Source organism: Chinchilla lanigera, unplaced genomic scaffold (assembly GCF_000276665.1).
Source record: "Chinchilla lanigera isolate Chin_1 unplaced genomic scaffold, ChiLan1.0 scaffold00106, whole genome shotgun sequence".
Classification (NCBI taxonomy): domain Eukaryota; kingdom Metazoa; phylum Chordata; class Mammalia; order Rodentia; family Chinchillidae; genus Chinchilla; species Chinchilla lanigera.
Window position 1 is genome coordinate 6418563 of NW_004955507.1, and position 22794 is coordinate 6441356.

The 22794-nt window shown below is 37.4% G+C and overlaps 1 protein-coding gene and 1 pseudogene across 1 annotated transcript; both read left to right on the top strand.

The window, feature by feature from the left end:
• Positions 1-5979: 5979 nt before the first annotated feature.
• LOC102006694 (olfactory receptor 13A1-like) lies at positions 5980-13947 on the top strand. Its single transcript, XM_005407723.2, has 2 exons — positions 5980-6887; positions 13914-13947. Exons 1-2 carry the CDS (start codon positions 5980-5982, stop codon positions 13945-13947), a joined length of 942 nt encoding a protein of 313 aa, XP_005407780.2.
• Positions 13948-13994: 47 nt separating this feature from the next.
• The window catches only part of LOC102007040, a 24933-nt pseudogene continuing 16133 nt past the window's right edge, over positions 13995-22794 (top strand).

Genomic DNA, 22794 nt, shown 5'->3' on the forward strand with positions numbered 1-22794 from the left:
TTCGAAGTATGTGGATTTTTAAAGTGTCTTTTCAAAGTTCTGTTCACATTTACAAGTCTAGCATTGACATATTCACATTGGCACATGAAAAGAGCTCTAAAAGTTATATGAGATGCTCCCAGGTTTGTGAGTCTCTAACTTTGCATCCTCTGGAATGAGGGATATTCTTCACCAGTAGGAGTTCAAATCAACTACAAAGGCAAGTACGTATGATAGACACTCTTAAATTTCATGTTTCTGTCTGTAACAACAGGGTAATTTGAAGCTCACAATCATATTGCTTATGGATTCTTAGAAATATTGTATTGGTTCACACAATCAGAAATGTATAAAACTTATACATAACCTGCTTTTTGCTTTTATTTATATCTTATCAAGATCAACATTATCTAGTGGAGCTTTATAGGCTTGAAATGAATGGTTGTTATGGTTGTTTTTCCTTTTACAGTTTTACAGTTTATGATACCATAATGTGCCATCAGTGCTACCTCAGGCTGCCAATATTAGTGTTTCTAAAAGCAAAAATTTTAAGAAAGGCAAGATTATACCCTCGAAAATCTGAAAGAGAAACCAAAAGTTTAATTTGAAAATATCCTTTTATAATACCAAAAAAGCAAAACTGAGCAATTCTGTATTATCTCAAATGAATTGCATTCCAATTTCCATCAATATTGAGATAAATTACAGATATGCAATCATAACTTCTTTTGTGTCTCTTTAGCTATATCAGTTTACAAGTTAACATATAGAGGTAATCATATCTGATGAGATTGCTATCACCAATTTTTTCTTTTCTTTGTAAAATATTTTATATCTAAAATTATGAAATAAACATTTCTTTTTACTGGCCTCAGATGAAGTGTGTTGTTGGATTTAATTGGTCACAACTATAATTATACATCCCTGTCAAGTGAAAAGATGTATCTTTCAAGTTTTGATTTTCTCATTTAACCTGAAAAATACATATCTAGTCCTTCTAGGTATCCCAGTCTGTCCACAATCTGAGTCTTCTGTGCTTCCCTGTATGTTCTTTGCAGTTGCAAGCTCCTGTTCTGTTGATCCCAGTATCTCCCTATGCCAAGTCCAGGGAAGGCTTTTGACAAATTGTCTTGCTTAGAGCACTGAAAAAATTGCATTAATGCTTTGTGAGCTTGCACAGGAATCAATAATACCAGCATGTGTGGTATGTGTGTGCTTGTATAGTATTGCGATATTTAATTGAGTAATGGTGACCAGTTCCTATGAGAAAATTGTTTGCTCTGGCTACGTGATCCAATGCTTGATTGTTGGAATGTCCACTGGTGTCTCATGGACTACCCCGCAGTACCTGTGCACCTGTATGAGCTGAGGGCCTCTTTTCTGAATTGTTGCTATGATTGTGTTTTACTTTCACTTCTTTTACCTCTGCGATTAAACGTTCTAAGGACCAGCAATTGAAAAAGGGCCTTTGGCCACCTGTCTGCCCTAGATCAGGAGTGCTTCAAGTGGTGATACTATCTAAATAATTTATTTCCCCCAAATCTTCCACTTTATTTTTTAATACATTTCAGGGAAAGCTTATTTGCTTGGGTTGCACTTCCCAGGAAATTTCTTTAGTTTCCCAACTAACCACCATTTTATACTTTAGATATCTATTTGCCAAAGTCTTCTACAAACAGCAAAAATAATTTAGAGAAGGTGGTATTTAGGAGGATGGATTAGCAAGATTCAATAGGCAAAGATATGAGAACAGTTATAACATTCTTCTAAGTGGCATAAATTGGGTGGAAAACTCAAAGCTTGTCAGTGTAATATCTGTTCGCTAACACATGGTGCATCTACACACAGGAGTGTGAGGTGCACAATGGAGGTAGCATCCTTTCCATGCCATCCCTGTGGTGATTTAGCCACTGTCTTTGGTCTCATGCTTCTTTGTGCTTGGGAGGTGGTGCAACCTGAAGCTTTGTTTTGAGTATAAGATAGACTAGAAAAGAATGTGGCCTCAATTTCTGCTTTACTCAGTAGGTAGAGAAACCACAGTTCATCCTTCTCCAGCTAAGACAGAGGTTGTTCTGGTTTATTTTTCATTTCTCCTAGTAAAGTTCTCTCTCAGGATGATGGACAAACATGGTGATACTCCGAGGCCAGATCCAGATATGCCTGCTATTCTCTGGCCAATATTTTCATGATATCATTCTAATTTCTCCAACATGGGGAAGGTCCTGAAGATATGCAAGAATGTGGATTTGAGGAAGTTCTTTATTTTTGGTGTATATAGAAGTTACTGAGTTTGTTGTTTAAAAATCAGGCTGCAAACAGGACCATCGGTTCGGTATATAACCTTGTCCCTGTACTGGCAGAATTCTATGCTCGTAGAAACAGTCTCCCTGAGTGACAGAGAAGGCTCATCTGCAGTGCTGGTTCCACAACAGCCAAATAAGAACAGCTGATTGAGTGACTGTAACCTTCATATTCTAAGTATCAAGTAGGTAATGATGCTAATTGGATTCCCCATGTTCTGTTTTTTTTTTTTTTTTTTCTGAATTTAATTTCACCTGAACTTGTGATTGATATAAACACTTGTCTACTAAAAGCTGTACTTCAGGAGACACACATTGCTTTAGAACTGGCTTTTGGAAGTCTCAGAATATTTTTTAAAAAGGAGAGAGAAAAACAGGTATCTTAAAGACCACAGAAAACAACTCCCAATCCCCAAGTATGCACCCAAAATGATCTCCGGGCTTTTGAGATGTCTCCAGACTAGAGGAGGAATATTACAAATATTAACAAATAAGAGAGATTACTTATGGACTACAGAAGAAGAGGAAATGTGTAAGAGCACAAGGTGCTCAGACAGCAGACATTACTGTCAAGCTGGCCCTGGAGAAGAGATGTGATACTGTCCATGGCCCTGATCCTGATCGGCACTGATGCTGAATGAGCTTGGGGACATGGATGATCATAGTCATGCTCCATGAAGTCTGTAGTGTAGTAGGGGATTGAAGGAAAAAACCTAACATAACAAGTGCAAGGGCACATAGGGTAAAACAGAACCTAGAAAAACACAGGCAGTATACAATAGCCCTGGACTTGGTGCCAGGGCTATGGTCTGGAAATTCCTAGGAAAAGTGAGGTTAAAGTACCAACATAAAGGAAAACTGTAAGCAGGGAAGCAGAAGAGCTGTGGATAATGAGTTTAAAATGCATTAAATGTATGGGATTTTAGCTCTAGGGGTGGAATAAAATAAGTGAGACTAACTACATTGTATTGAATTCATGGGCAGTTCTAGTGGACCTAGGGTTTGCTGACTTTGTTTCTTGACTGTTATCTTCCCAGGCTAATCTTAGAAGCGTATGTGAGGAAAACAAATGTAGGGCCCCAGAAACAGAAAAAAATAGAGACATCTTTGTCCATGATGTTCAACAATATAGAAACAGAGCAGAAAGCACTGATGCAAGGGCCCAGGCCATACTTGGGAAGATGAACCAATGAAGACAAGGCAGGACATTAGGAATTGCAGGAGTCAGGCTCCTGGGTCACTGGAGGGACCAGAGGTGGTGTGGGGAGCAGCACAAGACTAGCAGAAGATAGTCTGAACACAGTCTGTATAGAAGATAATGGATTCTCCTTCTTAATATATAGCTATAATGCATAATGAATACATTCATCTTAATATATATCACATCATATATATTCATAATCCTTTTTATTTATTTACCCATTTCCCCAGAGTCTGTGCCCCTATTTCCCATTACCTATCTTTCATTTTGCTCCTTAAATGATTTATACTTTGGGTTTTTTCATAAATGAGAAGCCATGTGATAGTTAATTTTCTGTGTCTGGTTTATTTCACTCAGCATTATGGTCTCAAAATGGATCCATTTTCCTACAAATGACCCAGATTTATCCTTCTTTATGTTGGATGACTATTTCACTGTATATATTTTTTCTTTATCCATTCTTCTATAGATAGACATATAGGCTACTTCCAATATTTAACTTTTATGAGTTATGCTATAAGCATGGGTCTGCATGTCATTGAAACATGTTTTCAAATCTTTTCACAAGACACATTGAAGAGGTATAGCTAGATCAAATGAATCTTATATTTTTAGCTTTTTGAGAAACCTCCATACTGATGTCCACAGTGGTTGTACTACTTTACCTTACCACCATCAATGTATAAGTTTTCCTTTCCCCCGACAACATTTCCATCATTTGTTTATTGTTGCTTTGTTTTGTTTGAGTTCTTGATGATAACCATTCTTTCTGGAGTAAGGTGCAATTTAATTTTTTGATTACTGTTTTTTTTTTAATTTTAAAATTAAAAGGAGGAAAATATTAACAGATAGACAACATTTTACAAAATAGCAAAGGAACAGTTAAGACAGTTACGAGTTACAAACAAAGTGGTAGGGAATTAACAATGCTTGTTGTATTACATATTGATATCTTCAAAATGGTTTCTCATGAAAACAGATATAGACATGCAATACTGATCAACCAAGGACTCATTGACAGTTTCTTTCAGCAAAGAAATAGAAGACAGTAGAACAGCCATGTTGACTATCTTGCCTATACATACACACACACTTTCTCCTTCTTTCCCTTCTCTTTTCCCATATCCCAGTTTCCCTTTACCTTTGAGTGCTTTCCTATCAATTCACGATGTCTATCATATCTCCTAGTTTAAATGAACTCTTTCAGGTTTTACACTAGAGAAACAATGCGGTGCTTGCACATGTATGTTTGATTTATTTCACTTATGAGTATGGTCTCTAGTTGTGACCATTTACCTATAAAAGTCTCGAGTTTATCTTTCTTTGCAGCTGAGTAATATTCCATCATGTAAAAGTACCACAATTTTCTTCTCCAATCCTCGGTGGATGGACATTTGGGTTGCTTCCACATCTTAGCAATTACAAATTGTGCTGCTATGAACATAGGTGCACATACATCACTGTGATATGCTGTTTTTTATTTTAATAGAAAAAAGTAAAACCAAATTTGATTTTCTTTTCTCCAACGGCCAAAGATGCCCAACATTTTTTCATATGTATATTAAACATCTATACTTGTTTTGAGAAGTGTTTATAAATTGTCCATTTTTGATTGGATCTTTTATTTGGGGGTGTCTAGTATTTTTATTTCTTTATATATTCTAGATACTACCCCTATGTCTGATGAATAGTTGGAATTCTTTTTCCCATTCTATAAATTGTCTCTTCACTTTTTTGATTGTTTCCTTTTCTGCACAAAAGCTTTTTAATTTCATATATTCCATTTGTCAATTATTGATGTTATTTCTTGTGCAATCTTGATTCGGTTAATACATCTTTGTTTATGTTTATGTCTTCAAGCATTTTACCTATTTTATCTTCCAAAAGATTTGGTGTTTTTGTTTTAACATCTACATCTTTGGTCCATTTTGATTTTAGAACATACTGAACAATATGAACAAAGATTCATTCCTCCGCATATGGATATTCAGTTTTCCCAGCACTGTTTGTTAAATTCTGTTGCTGTCATGAAGAGAGTTCATGAGATATTACGGAGGAACAAAAATAAAGAACATGAATTATAATATGAGACCAATGACATCCAGAAGAATGTCCATTGACTAGGAAGTTGGAAGGTATCTTATTTTCTTGTTACACACTCTAAATAGTTTGAATTTCTATACGGTTACATGAAATGTGAAGAACAATTTAAAACTATTTTAATATGAGATGAAGATTTAAAATAAAAAGTTAGTGGGAATAAAATTCCAAATGTATCTATAGTCCTAAAAGGCACCAGGACAGGATAGAGGTTATTGGCTTTAGAGTAATGATTGTTTTAAGTAATTACAAGGCCTAGAGAAAGTGGAAAATTTAAAGATGATGAGATTGTTGCATGTATATTGATCAGTACTTAACAACTTGTACTGTTTAGTCAAACAATGAAGCAAGAATGAAATTTAACATAAGTAATTTGGTTCAAAGATGAGTCAAACATCCATGAGTAATCAGACACTGGTGACAGAATTCATCCTGTGGGGCTTCTCAGAAAGACCACAGTACAGGATTCTCCTCTTAATCGTCTTTCTCTCCTTGTTCATGGTGGCACTTTGTGGTAATTCCCTCATTGTGGCAGTTGTCACCTTCAGCTCTAGACTCCACACCCCCTTGTACTTTTTTCTGGTCAACTTAGCTGTATTGGATATTGTCTGTGCATGTACTGTGGTGCCCAAGCTGCTGGAGATCCTGGTGGCTAAAGAGGCAGGCATCTCATACAGGGCCTGCATGACCCAAATGTACTTCTTGACATGGTCTGTAGCAGCAGAATTGTTGCTCTTTACAGCCATGGCATATGACCGCTATGTGGCCATCTGCCAGCCATTGCACTATGCCTCCATGATGAGCACCAGGGTGTGCGTAGCACTAGCCGGAGCCACATGGAGTGTCAGCATGTTTGGTGCAGTGGTCAATACCTGTATGATGTTAAGGTTAACTTTCTGTGGGCCCAATATGGTGAATCACTTCTTTTGTGAGATCCCCCCTCTGCTGTTGCTCTCCTGTTCTTCCACATTTGTGAATGATGTTATGACAATTGTGGCTGACATATTCTTTGCTGATATGAACTTCTTACTTACTGTGGTCTCCTACGGTTTCATCATCACAACCATATTAAAGATTCGAACAGCTGAGGGGAAGAGGCGAGCCTTCTCCACCTGCTCCTCCCACCTTATGGTAGTCACCATGTACTACTCCACTGTCATCTATGCCTACCTGAGTCCAAACTCCAGCTACTCCCCAGGGATTGGCAAGGTTCTGGCAGTACTGTATTCCACTGTGAGTCCTGCCTTGAACCCTCTCATCTACACTTTACGGAACAAGGATGTCAAAGTAGCCCTCAAGAGAATCTTGTTGCTCATCGTGGAAAAAGTGTAAATCGATAGTCTCCAAAGTTTGTTCTTTCTGTTGCTCTCTGACTATTGTGCTACCTGTTGTAAATGCCCCCAAAGCTTTTAATCTAATTGGCAGAAAGAAACATCCCTCACTTTATTCTTCAAAAGCCTTTCAAACAGGATATCTTTTTCTACACTCTGTTCCAGAAAGTTTTTTTTCCTGGGTTGTACCAATATACCATAAATACCAATGTATTATACGCCTTTTACATTGGTTGCTTTGCAGTGTTCCTTCTGTGTGTAATGCTTTTATATAGTTAGCTCATTATCATTTGGCATCTCAGCTGCATGATCAATCTTAAGCTAATTCTACTTAACCAGAGTGAGTCAGGTCTCCGTGTAACCTGTTTTCCTGGTGCTTTTTCTCCATGGAACTAATCACACAGGTGGTTATTGGATTGTCTCTCAAACTGGGCTTCATGAGGAGAAGGGCTGTGTTTTAGATTCACCATTGTATCCTTAATGTATATATGCAACAGGACTTAGAATAGAATAGGTGAGAAATAGATGAGAAACAATCTACCAAATCACAACACTTTACATACTGACCAACTTAAAGATACACATACTCTACTATTGAGTAATTCCAATAATGTATATTCTGTACATACACAGAAGGAAACAAGTTCAAAGTTGTTTGTTGTAGCTCTTTGGGCAGTAGCAAAAACTGGAGACCTTGTAACTGCCCATCCATAATTTTTTGGTTTTTTTTTTTTTTTTTTTTTTTTGGTTTTTCTCCGGTACCGGGAACCGAACTCACGACCTTGCCCTTGCCAGGCAGGCGCTTTTGCCGCTGAGCTAAATCCCCAGCCCTTCATCCATAATATAGTTAAGCCACAGATGAGGTATCATGTTAGATCTGCATGACAGATATCAAAAGTATATGATTGAGTGAGAAAAGCAAGCTTAAAATGGTGATGGTAAGCATTAGGTGGTAAGCAATACTATAGTCATAAAAACACTGAAGTAATATGTCATGTCTATTGTAATAAATAAGTATAAACATATAGATAAATACACATTGGCTCCAGAATACTGATTACAACTAAAGAGGAAAGGAAGAAAATAAATTAAAGAGGGAGCTGAGTTGTATATGTGTCATTTAACTTCTTAAATGAACTGATATAAGACAAATGTGGAAAGATACCAGTACCTAGTTATGTGCATGTTTTAAATGTCATGTGATTAAGTATTAAAAATAAAATGAATCATGTGGAATGATCATCAAAACATAATGAATCAAGTCAGCACTTTTAACAGATTCCCTGAATGATGCTTGTGCAAACTGAAAGGTCAGGACCCCCAATGCAGGGTAAAAGCAAAATTATCCCCATTTCCCCACTACATAGCCTCCTGAGGAATCATCATTCATTCTTCTTTGCCATCGAGAAGACGTAGATTTCCCTTCAATAACTGCTTAGCAGGCAATTTTTGTTTTTTTTACTACCAGTGTCAGTCAAACTGAATACCCAAGACACCCAAATCACGAAAGGACGACTATCTTTAAAAATACTGTAGTGACTTGTTGGGAGATGGCCACAAGGGACAGGTGTGGAGAGTACTCAGGCCAGTCATAGGCCTTCAAGAAAGTTTAAGCTTAGGCTGAGGAAAATGTGTGTGGGGGGGGTCCTGTCCACCGTGCTGAGAAGCCAGGACAATTATCTGTGATTTTCTGAGGGAGCTAGGTCTAAAAGAACTGCATTAAGCCCAAGAAACTGCTTGACCCCTGTCCCTCCAGTGACTTCTTCCAGCATAGAACTTGATGGCCTATTTGCCATAGTCCATGTGACAAAGAGTGCTCTGAGGCTTGGACGGTTGCTGTGTAACACAGGTGCCTCTGGAGTAAAGGAGAAACCTCACAAGGCCACAGGCCATAAAGCAAGTTGGAGAGAGCAATAACTTGGGGACGCCAGGCTGGCAAAAATATAAAAAGGTGCTGAAGTGGACACAGCCCTAAAGGCAGGCACCACACCACTGATTACTCCACTCAGCAGGAAAGGTGGTGCAGGACGCAACATTCACACAAAAAGTGGGCACGGAAGTAAAATAGACCCTAATTGTCACTCACTATTCCTTCCCTTACCCCTAATACTTCAGTCCCTGGAAAGGAACCACTCACTCAATCACATGGAGTAATTTTTTTGACTTATTTATATCTTTTAAAATGTAATTTAATTAAGTTTATTGGTACAATTTAGGTATGCACAAAGATCACATTCAGCATAATTTTGTCTTTTTTTCCCTCTCCTCCTTTCAACCCCTCTCCCCTCCTTATTTCAAAGCTTTCCATTTTATCCTTCTTTTCTCATTTTTTCTTTTCTCTTCCTTACTTTCCCTCTTCCTCATTCCCCTTTCCTTTTGAGTATTTTTTCCCATTTCACCATATCTCATATAATTTTTACATAATGGACTAATTTCTATTCTTTTTTTGTTTGGTTTGGTTTTTTCCTTGCTTCACTTTATTTCCTTTCCATTTTGATTTTCTTATTCTTGTTTGTCTTTTTCTGTTACCTTTACCTAATTATACCAACTTCCTTTCATTCTTTAATTGGGTTCTTTATGTCACTTTTCTTTCTTCCTCTTCTCATCATTTTATTTCTTTTCATTATTTATTTATTTTATTTTCCTCTTTACTCTCCATTTTTGTTATTACTATTAGATTTTATTTTTTAAGATATTAAATGACTCTATACTATTATTGCTGAATTCTTTTCTATTGTTAAGGGTAGTACAATTGCTGCATTTAGTAAATATTTACTACATGTCAGAAATTGATTTGTGTCTACAGCCATACCACCCTGAATGTGCCAGATCTTGTCTGATCTTGGAAGCTAAGCAGGGTTGGTCCTGGTTAGTACTTGGAAGGGAGAATTTGATTGGTATTTGTGTCTATATTATTATTATACATATCTTTTCTATTGTTATGTGTGATATAGTTGTAGTTTTTGTTAGTTTTTATATTTATGTCAATATTTTGTTTGTCTTTGATTCTGTTAATATTGCTGATTTCTTTGGCATTACCAAAGGTGGCATAGTTGTTGTTTTTAATTGGTTTTTCTTGTATGTCAATATCTACTTTCTGTTTGTGTTGGTAACATTACTGCAGTTTGTTTTTTCCTTGAGGGGTGCTGGGCATCAAGACCCCATAGAAGTTGGAGCACTAAGAAGAAACTCAAATCTTATGTTGAGTAGTTTGAACAGGGACATAAACTCTACAATGTAACCAAGCACAAGGAAATAGCATGGTCACAGCATGGTGACAGATTCTAATTAAAGATATCTCCAGAGTAGTTATAACATTCCTCTACTCTAACTGATTTTAAACCCACACAGAAAAAAAATGAGAAAGCTAGGCAATAAGATGCTTTCAAAAACACTTAACCCATCAAAAACTGATCTCGTACACATTGAAATATGTAGAGGAAGGTATAGGCAAATAATTCAAATACCAAATGTTCAAAATACCTGAACAGAAGAAGAAACTCATAAGCAAATATATGAAATGTTTAATGAGATTACAGAAGATTTCATTAAACAGACAAAGGACTTTGTTAATGAAATATTTGATGAGCTTAAAAAAGAAACTAATTGAGTTAAACAGTGTAATAGATAATGTGGATGACCCATTTGGTAAAGAATTTGAAATTTTGAAAACAAAGCAAGCAGCAATGCAAGACGTGAAAAATTCAATAGAAAACTTAAGTAGCATGAGGACAGAGTGTTAGAAATTGAAGACAAGATGGATGTAGTGAATCATAAATTCAATGCTACCTTGAAAGTGGCAAGACATCATGCAGGCTGGATCCAATACCTGCTAGAGGACTAAAAAAAATATCAAAATTATAGTAATAAAGGAAAAAAGTTAGATGATGACTCAAAAAATATAAAAACTTATTTACTGAAATCATAATAAAAAACTTTCTACATCTACATAAAGAATATAATAGTCAAGTACAAAAGAACATAGAATCCAAAATACTCGGGGCTGGGGATTTAGCTCAGCGGCAAAGCGCCTGCCTGGCAAGCCAAGGTTGTGAGTTCGGTTCCCGGTACCGGAGAAAAGCCAAAAAAAAAAAAAAAAAAAAATACTCATGAGCAGAAAAAACTATATATAACCTATCATAATCAAAAGTCTAGATTCAACAAAAGGAGAGAATAAATAAAAGTTATTAGAGAAAAACAGTAAGTTACCTATAAAGGCAAACTTATCAGATTTATAATGGAGTTTTTTCTTTTTAGCACAAACCTAAAGACCAGCTTGGATCAAAGCATTTTGACCCTTAAAGGAAAACAATTGTTAACTCAAACTTCCATATCCTGAAAAATTTGCTTTCAAAATTGATGGAGAAGAAAAGCCTTTTTGGAAACTAGCATTATTCAGATAACAAAACCAAAGACTTAACAAAAAAAGAAAGAAAGAAAGAAAATGATAGACCAATCTCCTTAATGAACATAAATGCAAAAATCTTCAACAATATACTTGCAAACAGAATACAATGTATTATTAAAAACATCATATATCATGACTAAAATGGCTTTATTCCAAAGATGCAAGTGGGGTCCAAAATCCACAAATCAATATACACAAACCAAAGCAAAGATGGAAATCACATGATCAATTAAAGAGCTACATAAAAACTTTTGAAAAAATCCAATATCCATTCATGATAAAATCTCTAGCAAAAATAAATATAGAAGGCCTGTATCTCAAACTGATAAGTCAGTTATGACAAACTTTCTACCAACATCACAGTAAGTGGAGAAAAATTGAAACCACTCTCTAAATCACGAATAAGAGAGGCAGTTACTATCACCACTCCTATTCAGTATAGTACTCAAAAGTTTAGCCACAGCAATCTAAAGAGAAAATAAAAGTGATACACATAGAAAGGAAGAATTCAGACTATTTTTCTTCTCAGATGTCATGATTCTTTACATAGAAGATCCAAAAAACTCCACCAAGTGACTGTTGGAATAAATAGTATAAACAAAGTATTTTGACACAAAATGAATACATAAAAATTAATAGCATTTCTGTAACCAACAATAAAATCACTAAGAAACCAATTAAAGTGGATTTTCCATGCTAGAACCATGCTGACTCAATTCACCTGGGCTTTCCCATGCAAGCTGACAATCAATCAACCACCACATTACCCAAAATTACATGCAGATTAAACACAACTTCAATTAAGGTACAAACAAATTCTTAGCAGAAATAGAAAAAAAATCCTAAAATTTATATATAACCAAAAGTGATACAAAATAGCAATAACCATCTTAGGCAATGAAAATGGGGACAGCACAATCACAGATTTCAAATTATATTAGAAAATTACAGTGACACAGACAGGTTGATCCTTGGGGACTGCAAAACTCACAATGGCTCGTTTTATACACTTCCCTAAGGGATGAATGGAGGCTTGGGATTATTTGTATCACCCTTTTGAGATTTCCAATTATCTTATTAAGGGTGGGCCATGCTGTCCCACATACTGAGACCAAGACTAAGATCACTAGGACTATGATTAAGATTAAAACTAAGACTAAGGACACTAAGACTAAAAACATGAAGACTAAAGATGCTCCAAGACAAGATCCTCCTTAGTTTAAGATCACCCCCCACCCTCTGAGTGACCTGATAATCCCCACCATTTTCTTCAATACATACCAAGGTTCTCACCGGTTCATAGTCTTTTGTCCCCATGAACAGCTGGTCTTCCCAGATCCCCACTGCATAGCCATTTTGTCTCTTGCTCTTTCTTTTCACTGTGTGTAACACAAGGCAGGATACTGGGGCTCGCTTCAGAGGTCTCTGATAACTAGTGTCCAACATGGCCTGCACCCATGGCATTCTTTCCTGCCTGGTGGATTTACTAAGAGTGTTTCAACAGCACTTGGATCTCATGTGACTATTCCAGAAATGTCTGGCATGGATCTAAGATTAGTGCTTTTGATGCAAGTAAGATATTTTCTGGGATTAAAATATAAGGTAATCTCATTTTTAAGATCTCTCTCTTTAAAATCTCTTTCTGCTGAAGAAAATACAATCAGTTGCTAAAATCTCTTTTAGAAAAGGTAAGATGCACACTGTCAAATAGTATCATCCAGACTCTCATGATATTGTTAGATGCAATCTTTAAAAATATCAGGGTGGGAATCTGTGTTGGTTTGGGGATTTTTTGTGCAAGGTGAACAATATAATACAGGACACATAAAAGATTATTTATAATAGTCACCCAAAGAATGATATACAAAAGAGTGCAGGAAATCTGTTCACACACTAAGAACAAAGAATCTACCCAAGGGCCTAGATCCCATGGAAATGTTCTGCATGAGTCCAGCTAAAGACCTAGAGCCCATGACAATGCCTCCCATGAGTCCAACTGGAGGCCTAGAGCCCATAACAATATCTCATGCAGGCCTGTTTCATGGATCTATGCTGGGAAGGCCCACAGGTCAGTGGTGGAATCTAGGAAGTTTGTTCCACCAGGATAAAGGATCTGTGCTAGCAGGCTGAGGGATCTACACTGGAGCCAGGAAGGGACATGCAAAGTAAGAACCAGATCTCTCCTGAAAAGTACCACAGCCATCCTCAGAAATAGTGAGAGCCCGAGCTCCTCCAATGGTGAAGACAGCTGAGCTCCCATCAGGAAAGCCCATGCAACAAGCTTCTCCAGGAGACTGGCAGTGTACCATCTTCCCCTCTGGAGCCAGGAAGTGATGCTCAGAGTGAGGACCAGCGCTCCCCCAAAGTGAACCAAAGCTATTCTCAATGCCAGCCAGGTCCCAAGCTCCTCCTAGGATGAAGACAGTCAAGTTCATCAGGAAAGCCAGCATGACAAGATCCTGCAACAGAACCAACAGCTCCTTATAGCTTCTACCAGTTCCCAACAGCCTTTCTCGGTTCTCAACAACCTAACTTCTCCAGTTCTGCCTCCTATGCTGCTGGCAACAATCCTCAAGTGGGCTTCCCACACCCAGTTCTACATTCACTCACTTCAACTTGGGGTTATAAATTGCCCACCAACTGTCAATCCACCACAGAACACTTGATTTAGACACATGGGAGCAAGCGTCAAAATCTTCACACTGCTTAGTGCTGGGGTGACTTTGTATACCTTGATATGTTTACAACCTGGAGCCTTGTTTGGTAGGTGCTCTTGCCCCTGTAATTTGCATGCAAGACCACTGACTCAAATTTAATAGCTGAAAACCACCTTTGGCAAAAAGGGTAGTTTAAGTTTCACAATGTCCACTCGAATGTTGGAAGGATAATAAAAAACAAGTTCTCCGACAGTCTCACAGTACTTAGTGCACCCACTGCTGAGGAAGTAGAATTCTAGCCTCCTCCACCTGAGTTACATCCACCACATGAGCATTCCTTTACCCCATTCTATCATAAAATAATAACTCAGGCATCTACTAGTGGTGAGGATTTCAGTGGTCCCATGTGCTTCCCCACAGGGGCTGTGGATGACCCAGACAAGCTGGGTCAAAAGGTAGAGACTCACCATCCTTTTCAAATCAAAGTGTTAAAAGAAATTAAAATAAGCATAGTTAATGGTGTTTTTATATAAATTTGGCGGAGCTCTGGTCCTCACTCTGAGCATCGCTTCCTGGCTCTGGAGGGGAAGATGGTGCACTGCCAGTCTCCTGGAGAAGCTTGCTGCATGGGCTTTATAAATAATGCTTTTTATGGTAGGACTACTAGAAAATCTCTTGTTGTCTGACTTGCTAATTCAATCTGATCTTCACTATCTTACTTAAACATGTCTTTTGTCTGCTAAATATTTACATTTTGATGTTCAGTTAAGATTACTTATTAGAGAACAGGCTGAGAAAAATGAAAATGAGGCTGCAGATGGTGACCCACAGATTACTATGGATATGCTGATGGCCACTAGCAGATGTTCTGCTTTAGGTGAACAGGTTCACTGCCCTATGGAACTATTCAGATACACTGTTAGTTTGCTGTGCTGCCCTTGGGCTTCCATCTCTAAAGAGGGAGCCCCAGTACAATCCTTCATTCAGGGGCTTTAAGGCCCAACTGAGCCATATATTCAATTTGTGACTTGCTTACAGGTAACTGTAAATCATCAAATTTCCAATCTTGAATCTGCTAATATTCTGATTCTTAACTTGGCTTTGGAAAACTCTAATCATGATTGTAAACAAGCCCTTTTGTCTGTTAGTGGATCCAGTGATCTTGGAGCTTATGTAACAGCCTGCTAAAATATCGGCTCCTCCTCTTATAATTCAGCCTTAATGGCCAGGCCACGTCCAATAATTTAAAGGGGGCAACAACTGAGATCAAATTTTTTGAAAATAGAAAAGTGGAGCACCTTAGAAAAAATTGTAATGGTCCAAGGACACAAAAGATAACACCATGGCTCCTGCCACCTCTAAAACAAATTATCTAGTTCCAGCAACTCTGTGTCCTTGTTGTAATAAAGGCTACCACTGGGCAAAGGATTGCCATTCCAAATACAATAAAGATTGATTCCTCTTGCAGGGAAACAAGAAGTGAGCCTGGTCCCCTCGGGCCCTTCAAACAGTTGGGGGTGGGGGCTTGGTGGAGCCTCCCAACCAGCCCTAGGCCAATTGTACCATGTTCAGACATGAGCCCAAGTACCAAACAAGATGTTCCTAACTTGGGTGCCAGGAGGAACATATCCTTCCTCCTCTGCAGAACAGACAGGAGTGCAGGATTAGATCTGTCTGTTGTCAGCAAAGAACATCTTTTAGGAAGTGAAATACCCACCTTAATACCAACAGGCATATTTGGGTCTCTTCCTCCTGGCACTACTGGACTGTTAACGGGAAAACCAACCTTATACCAAAGGGAATTACTGTGGTACCTTTTATTACCGATGACGATTGTGAAGAACAAATCCAGGTATCTCTCTGCTCCCAGGAAATTTGGATTTTTGAACAAGGTGAACATATTGTATAGCTTCTGCTTTACCTAAGCCTAAAATCACACATAAAGATTTATTCAAGACTAGAGATGCAGATCTGTCTGAACCATTACAAGGTGAAATATATTTTGCTCAAAAAATAACCAAAAATAAACCAACTTGCCAATTTGAAATTAATGGCAAACATTTTATAGGGTTAATTGATACTGGTGCTTATGTGTTCATTATTGCATTACATTTCTGGCTGCCATTGTGGCACACTAAAGCAGGATGTACTGCCTTAGTGGGTATTGGGGTCTCCCACACAGGTTTTGCAAAGTGTCTCATCACTCCATTATGAAGTGCCAGATGGCCAGAAGGAATACATATCACCATTCCTTGCACATATTCCTGTCAACTTATCTAAAGAATGGAAAGCAATAGTAGGAACTATGCCCCCTTCTGTTTTAAAATCACAAAGTGCTATCTTCCAGTCCTTGCCAACGCATGATACTAGATATAGGGTATGTTGAAGGAAAAGGACTAGGAAAACAGCTCCAGGGAAATCTAACACCAATAAAAACAATGATGAAAAGGGATAGATCAGGAATTGGCTATGAAGCAAATTTATAATGAGGGCATTGCCACTTCGCCACCTAAGTCCGTCCTGCCTTTACAATGGAAAGTCACTGAACCAGTATGAGTTAATCACGGGGCCCTAAATAAGAAGATGCTACAAATTTTGTAGTCCTTGTTGTCAGAACAATTACACAAAGGACATTTAGAACCCTCTGTCAATCCATGGATCTCCTGTATTTGTGATTTCCAAAAAGTCAGGGAAATGGATACTATTACAAGATGTACAAACAGTCAGTTCTTGCTTACTATCCATGAGGCATTAAAACCAGGCATCCTTAGTGCCACAGCTACCCCACAAGATTGACCATGGATAGTTATTGATTTAAAGGATTATTTTGTCAATATTCCTCTGTCTCTCCTGCTGATAGACCTTACTTTGCCTTTTCTGCTCCTAGCATTAATTTTAAAGAGCCAGTGAAAAGATATCAGTGGAAGGTTTTTACCTCCAGAAATGACAAACAGTCCAGCACTGTGCCATCCTTTTGTGTACTGGCATTACATTTTACCAGAGATCAATTTGCCCAAATATGTATTTTACATTATATAGACAATATTATATTGGCTACCACTTCTAGGAACATTTTTTTAGGCCTTTGAACAAACTAACTGAGATTTGTTTGCCTTTGTCTTTGCATTGATATAGAAAAAATACAGATCTCTGCACCTAGCAGCATCTGGGAACTATACTAGCAGAGAGGATTGTTAAGCCACAAAAGATTCAAATCAGAATGGATAAGCTTACAACCTTAAATGATTTTCAAAAATTATTAGGAGATATTAATTGGATTAGACCAAAATTGGGCATAACTACTTTTCAATTACAAAATTTATATGAGATTTTATAGGGAGATCCAGACCTTGATTCCCTTTATGTACTAAGGCCACAGAGCAGGAATTGAGGTTAGTAGAAAAATAAATTCAATTTCATCAAGTCTTCCAGATCAATGCAAAACAATTGTTATATTTGTGTTACAAACCTCCATTCTCCCACAAGTTTTCTTGGACAAGGTATGAAAAAAAAGTCTTTCCCATTGAATGGTTGCTTTGTACCAAATCAGTTAGTTAAATCATTACAGTTATACTTGGAACAAATAGTCTGCACGGGAGAAATTGGGTGTGTCAATTGATAGGGTATGATTTGCATGTGATCATGCTTCCATTAGATAGTTCTTTGCCAATTGGATATTCCTTTGCCAATTTTGCCAAACTGACTTTGCTTATTTTCTAGGACAAGTTGTTAATCATTACCCTAGTGATCTATTGTTTCAATTTTTCTCAAATTATGCTTTTATCCTGTCCCAAGTTATAATCAATCATTGGAGCAAGAACTTATTTTACTAATGGCTCCTCTGAAGGAGAAGTTGCTATATGGACTGGTGGATTTCAACACATTATTCCTACATTTCAGCTTTCAGCCCAAAGATCTGAGTTAATGGCCATCTTATTTGTTATAGAATATTTCTCTGGGTTACACACTGTTGATATGACAGGGCCTCCCACAAACTCCTAAGAATATGTTTTTGGTATGATGGTCATCAGAGCCTGTATACTGTTTCAGCTGCTGTAATTACAATAACAAAAATGGGGAAATGTTGAAGACCACAAATTCACAATAATTTTACACATTTCCATAAGGCATGAGCAGAAGCTTGGGATTATTGGTATCATCCTTTTGATATTTTCCATTGTCTCATTAGGGGTAGTCCATCTTTTCTTACCTACTAAGACCAAGACTCAGACCAGTAAGACCAAGATTACTAAGACTAAAGATGCTCCAGGGAAAGATCCTCATTAGTTTAAGATTACCACCACCCTCTGAGCCATCTGACAATCCCGTTACCATTTTCCTCAATCAATAAGTACCAACGTTCTGACTGGCTCATGGCCTTTTCTTCCCCATGGACTACTGGTCATTTCAGATCCCTGCTGCACCATCTTTCTTTCTTTCTTTCTTTCTTTCTTTCTTTCTTTCTTTCTTTCTTTCTTTCTTTCTTTCTTTCTTCTTCCTTTCTTCATTTCTTTCTTTTTCTGCCATGTGTCACAACACAAGGCAGGAGATTGAGGCTCACTGCAGGGCTCTCCAACAGTTGATCAATGGAATAGAATAGAGAATGTAGGAAAAATGTGGGACACCCTCAGCCATCTGATCTTTGAAAATGGCATCACAAATATAAACTGGAGCAAAGACAGCTTGCTTTACAAATTGTGCTGAGAAAAGTGATTATCCAAGTAGAGAAGAATGAATCTTGACTCATATCTCTCACCCTCCATGACAACCAAATCAAAATAGATCAAAGACCTAGATGTAAAAAGAGAAACACTGAATCTGATGGTAGATAAAATAGGTAAAAGTCTTGAGGACATATGGATAGGAAGTGCTTTCTACCAAAACCCCAACTGCACAAGAGAAAAATAACAGTCAACAAATGGGACAGCTTAACATCCTTCTGCACATGAAAGGAAATAACAGAGTGAAAAGGCAACCTACATGATGAAAAAATATTTTACCAGCTACTCCTCAGATATGTCTAGAATATATAAAGAACTCAAATAATTAGACACCCCCTAAAAGGAGATCTAATCAAAAAATGGTCAATTGAAATGAATAGACACTTCCCAAATGATGAATAAATATACAAAGGCTTGTCTAGTATTTTTTGGCCATTAAAAAATGCAAATCAAAACAGCACTGATATTCCATCTTATTCCATAACAAGGCTATCGTCAAGAATTCAAAAGACAAGAAACACTGCTGAGGAAATGGTGAAAAAGAAACCATTCTACCTTGTTGGTGGGAATGTAAAGTACTACTACCACTATAAAAAAAACTGCATGGCATTTCCTCAAAAAACTAAAAATAGACCCCGTGCCCCACCTCCTGGCACCGTCATAGGACAGGTCTGACTCCCCTGCAAAGCCAGGTCCACTCCTTGGGATGCTAGGAGAGGCTAGACTTGGTGCTCTGCCTCTTGCCCTCATCAAGGGGCAAGTCTGATGCCCAGGAGGGCCAGGGATGCTGTATGAGCTGCTGGGAGAGCCCAGACCCAGTACCCAGCCTCCCACCATCATTGAGGGCAATTATGACCCCTGAGAAAGCCAGATACATGTTATGAGCTGCCGGGAGAGGCTGGACTCAGTGTTCCACCTCCCACCACCATCACAGGGCGAGTCTGACCCCTGGTAAATCCAGGGACTTTGGGTGAGCCGCCTGGGAGGGGCCAGGCTTGGTGCTCTGCTTCCTGCTGCCATCCCAGAATGAGTCTAAATGCCAGGGAACACAGGGACCTTCAATGAGCTGCTCGGGAAGGGTGAGGCTCAGCACTCCACCTCCTGCATTGAAAATGACAAGAGGAAGGAGCAAAATGCAATCTTAGAACTCCACGCCACCCAGAACAAGTCCAGGAGACATTAACATAGGAGCACTGGGATGTCATACACCTGAAATTTCTGAAATGATAGCAACTGAAGTTCAGAAACAACTCCATCATGCCATCAAAGAAATCAGATTAGAAAAAATATCTCAGGTTAAAAAAGAAATGATAACAATAATGAAAGAATTGCTCAGCACATCTCAAGTGGACATAGATAAAAAAGTACAGGAGCATAGAAAGCTGATGGAAACCTTGAATGAACAACATAGGAAAGAATTAGAATGCATGAAATGGATTCAAACAGATATCCAGGAAATCAAAAATTCCATCGAAAGCTGCAAAACTGCTTGAACAAAGCTGAGGATAGAATTTCAGACCTTGAAGACAGCGTTGCAACTAATAAACATGAAAGATCTCTTAAAAATAACAGGGAACCAGGAAATAGCAATACAACAGCTGCAAGATCAGGCAAAGAAACACAATGTAAGACTAACGGGTCAACAAAACAGAGGAAGTCAACACAAATGACTTAAAAAGACTATTTGCAGAAGTAATAGCAGAAAATTTCCCAAGAATGGAAAAAGAATATAACACACAGATAACCAAAATAAATCTTCACCCACACATACAATAATCAAGATCCTAGAATTCAGCAAAAGAAGAGAATATTAAAAGATGTTAGAGAAAAGAAACAGATCATCAATGAAGAAAAACCCATTAGAATCACGGCAGATTTCTCAACATAAACCATCAAGTCAAGAGGAGCTTGGAGTGAAATATTTCAGGTCCTGAAAGAAAACAACTTCCAACCCATATTGATATACCCTGCAAAACTATCCTTCAAAATTAATAAATACAATGTTTTCATGACAAAGAATAACTGAAGAAACTCATGACCACAAAACCAACCCTTCAAAGAGTACTAAAAGATATTCTAGAAAGAGATAAAAATGACCACAATTTCAAGAAAAAAAATAGAAAGCAACCACCTAGCAGAGCAAGCAATTAAACAGAGGGAAACAAGAGGAATCAACAGCAGGAAAATAACATGACAAAGATAAGCCAATACATATCAGTTATAACCATTAATGTAAATGGCCTCAATTCACAAATCAACAGAAGCAGACTGGCAGAATGGATCAAGAAACAAAATCTAACAGTATGCTATATACCAGAAACATATTTAACGCAAAAGGAAATGCATACACTGAAAATCACACGGTGGAAAACAATACACCACATGACAGGAATACAGAAAAAAGCAAAGGTAGCTATTCTGTTTGCAGACAATGTGAACTTTAAACAAGCAATGATTAAACAAAATACAGAGGGTCACTACATATTTGTTAGGGGAAAACTTCAAGAGGAAGAGATAACAATCATAAATATGTCAGGTGCTCCAAATACAGGACTATATTAAACAAATGTTGATAGACATGAAAATCCAAATATCCATAACCACAATTATAATGGGGGAATATAACACCCCACTGACACAAAGAGACATATCAACTAGACAAAAAAGTCCACAAAGAAATAACAGAACTGAACCAAACTTGTGAACAAAAGGACTTAGTAGACATTTACAGAGTGTTCCACCAACAATATCAGAATACATATTCTTCTAAGTTGCACATGGGATGTTCTCTAAAATGGACCATATACTAGCACACAGAACATGCTTAAGTAAATGCAAAGGAATTGAAATTATCCCATGCATATTTTCTGACCATAGTGCAATGAAATTGAAAATTAATGACTAAAAAAACATAAAAATCTCAGTAAACATATGGAAATTAAATAACACCCTCCTGAACAACCAATGGGTCAAGATGAAATTAAAGAAGAAGCTAAACAATATCTAAATCAAATGAAAATGCAAACTAAACTTAACAAAATCTGTGGGATGCAATGAATGTAGTCCTCAGAGGGAAGTTTATAGCCATGAACTCACACATCAGGAAAACAGAATGAGCACAGATAAACACCTAATGCTGCACCCCAGACTTCTAGAAAAAGAAAAGCAAGTCAAGCCCAAAGCCCAAAGAAGACAGGAAATTATAAAGATCAGAGTAGAAATTAATGCAATTGAAAGTAAGAAAATAATACAAAAAATCAATAAAATAAAGAGTTGGTTCTTTGAAAGAATAAATAAAATTGATAAGCACCTAGCCAGTCTTATTAAAAAAAAAAAAAAGGAAAGAAAAAACTGAAATCCATTCACTAAGGAATGAAAAGGATGAAATCACTACCAATCTAGGTAGAAATTCACAAGCTCATCAATATCTACTTTGAAAACCTTTACTCTCACAGGATGGAAAACACAGAAGAAACTGACAGATTCCTAGATACATATGAATTACCAAAGCTGAATAAAGAAGATATGAAAATTCTGAATAACTCAGTATCAGTTAATGAATATGAAAATGTGATTAAATACTTACCAACAAGAAAAGCCCAGGACCTGATGGATTCACAGCTGAATTCTACAAAAAAATTTAGATAAGATTTAATGTCAGTACTGCTCAAAGCATTCAATGAAATTGAAAGAGAAGAAATTCTCCCTAACTCGTTTCTGGAGGCAACTATTATACTGATAGGAAAATCAGAGAAAGACTGAACCAAAAAAGAGAATAGCAGGTCAATCTCACTAATGAACATACATGCAAAGATCCTTAATAAAGTACTAGCAAACAGAGTGCAACAAATCATCAAGAAGATTATACCTCATGACCAAGTTGGATTCATTCCAGGAATGCAGGGATGGTTCAATAATCACAAATCAACAAATGTCGTACACCATATCAACAGAACCAAAGAGAAAAACCACATGATCATCTCTACAGGTACAGAAAAAGCTTTTGACAAAGTCCAACACACATTCATGATAAAAGCTCTAAAGAAAACTGTAATAGATGGTCTTAACCTCAATCTGATCAAAACCACCCATGACAA

What these genes read in the sequence shown, in the direction of transcription:
- LOC102006694 (XM_005407723.2), top strand. Translation starts at nt 5,980, where the DNA reads ATGAGTAATCAGACACTGGTGACAGAATTCATCCTGTGGGGCTTCTCA. An exon ending in GTAGCCCTCAAGAGAATCTT is followed by an intron (nt 6,888 to 13,913) that starts GTTGCTCATCGT and finishes TCCCACACCCAG; the next exon opens with TTCTACATTCACTCACTTCA.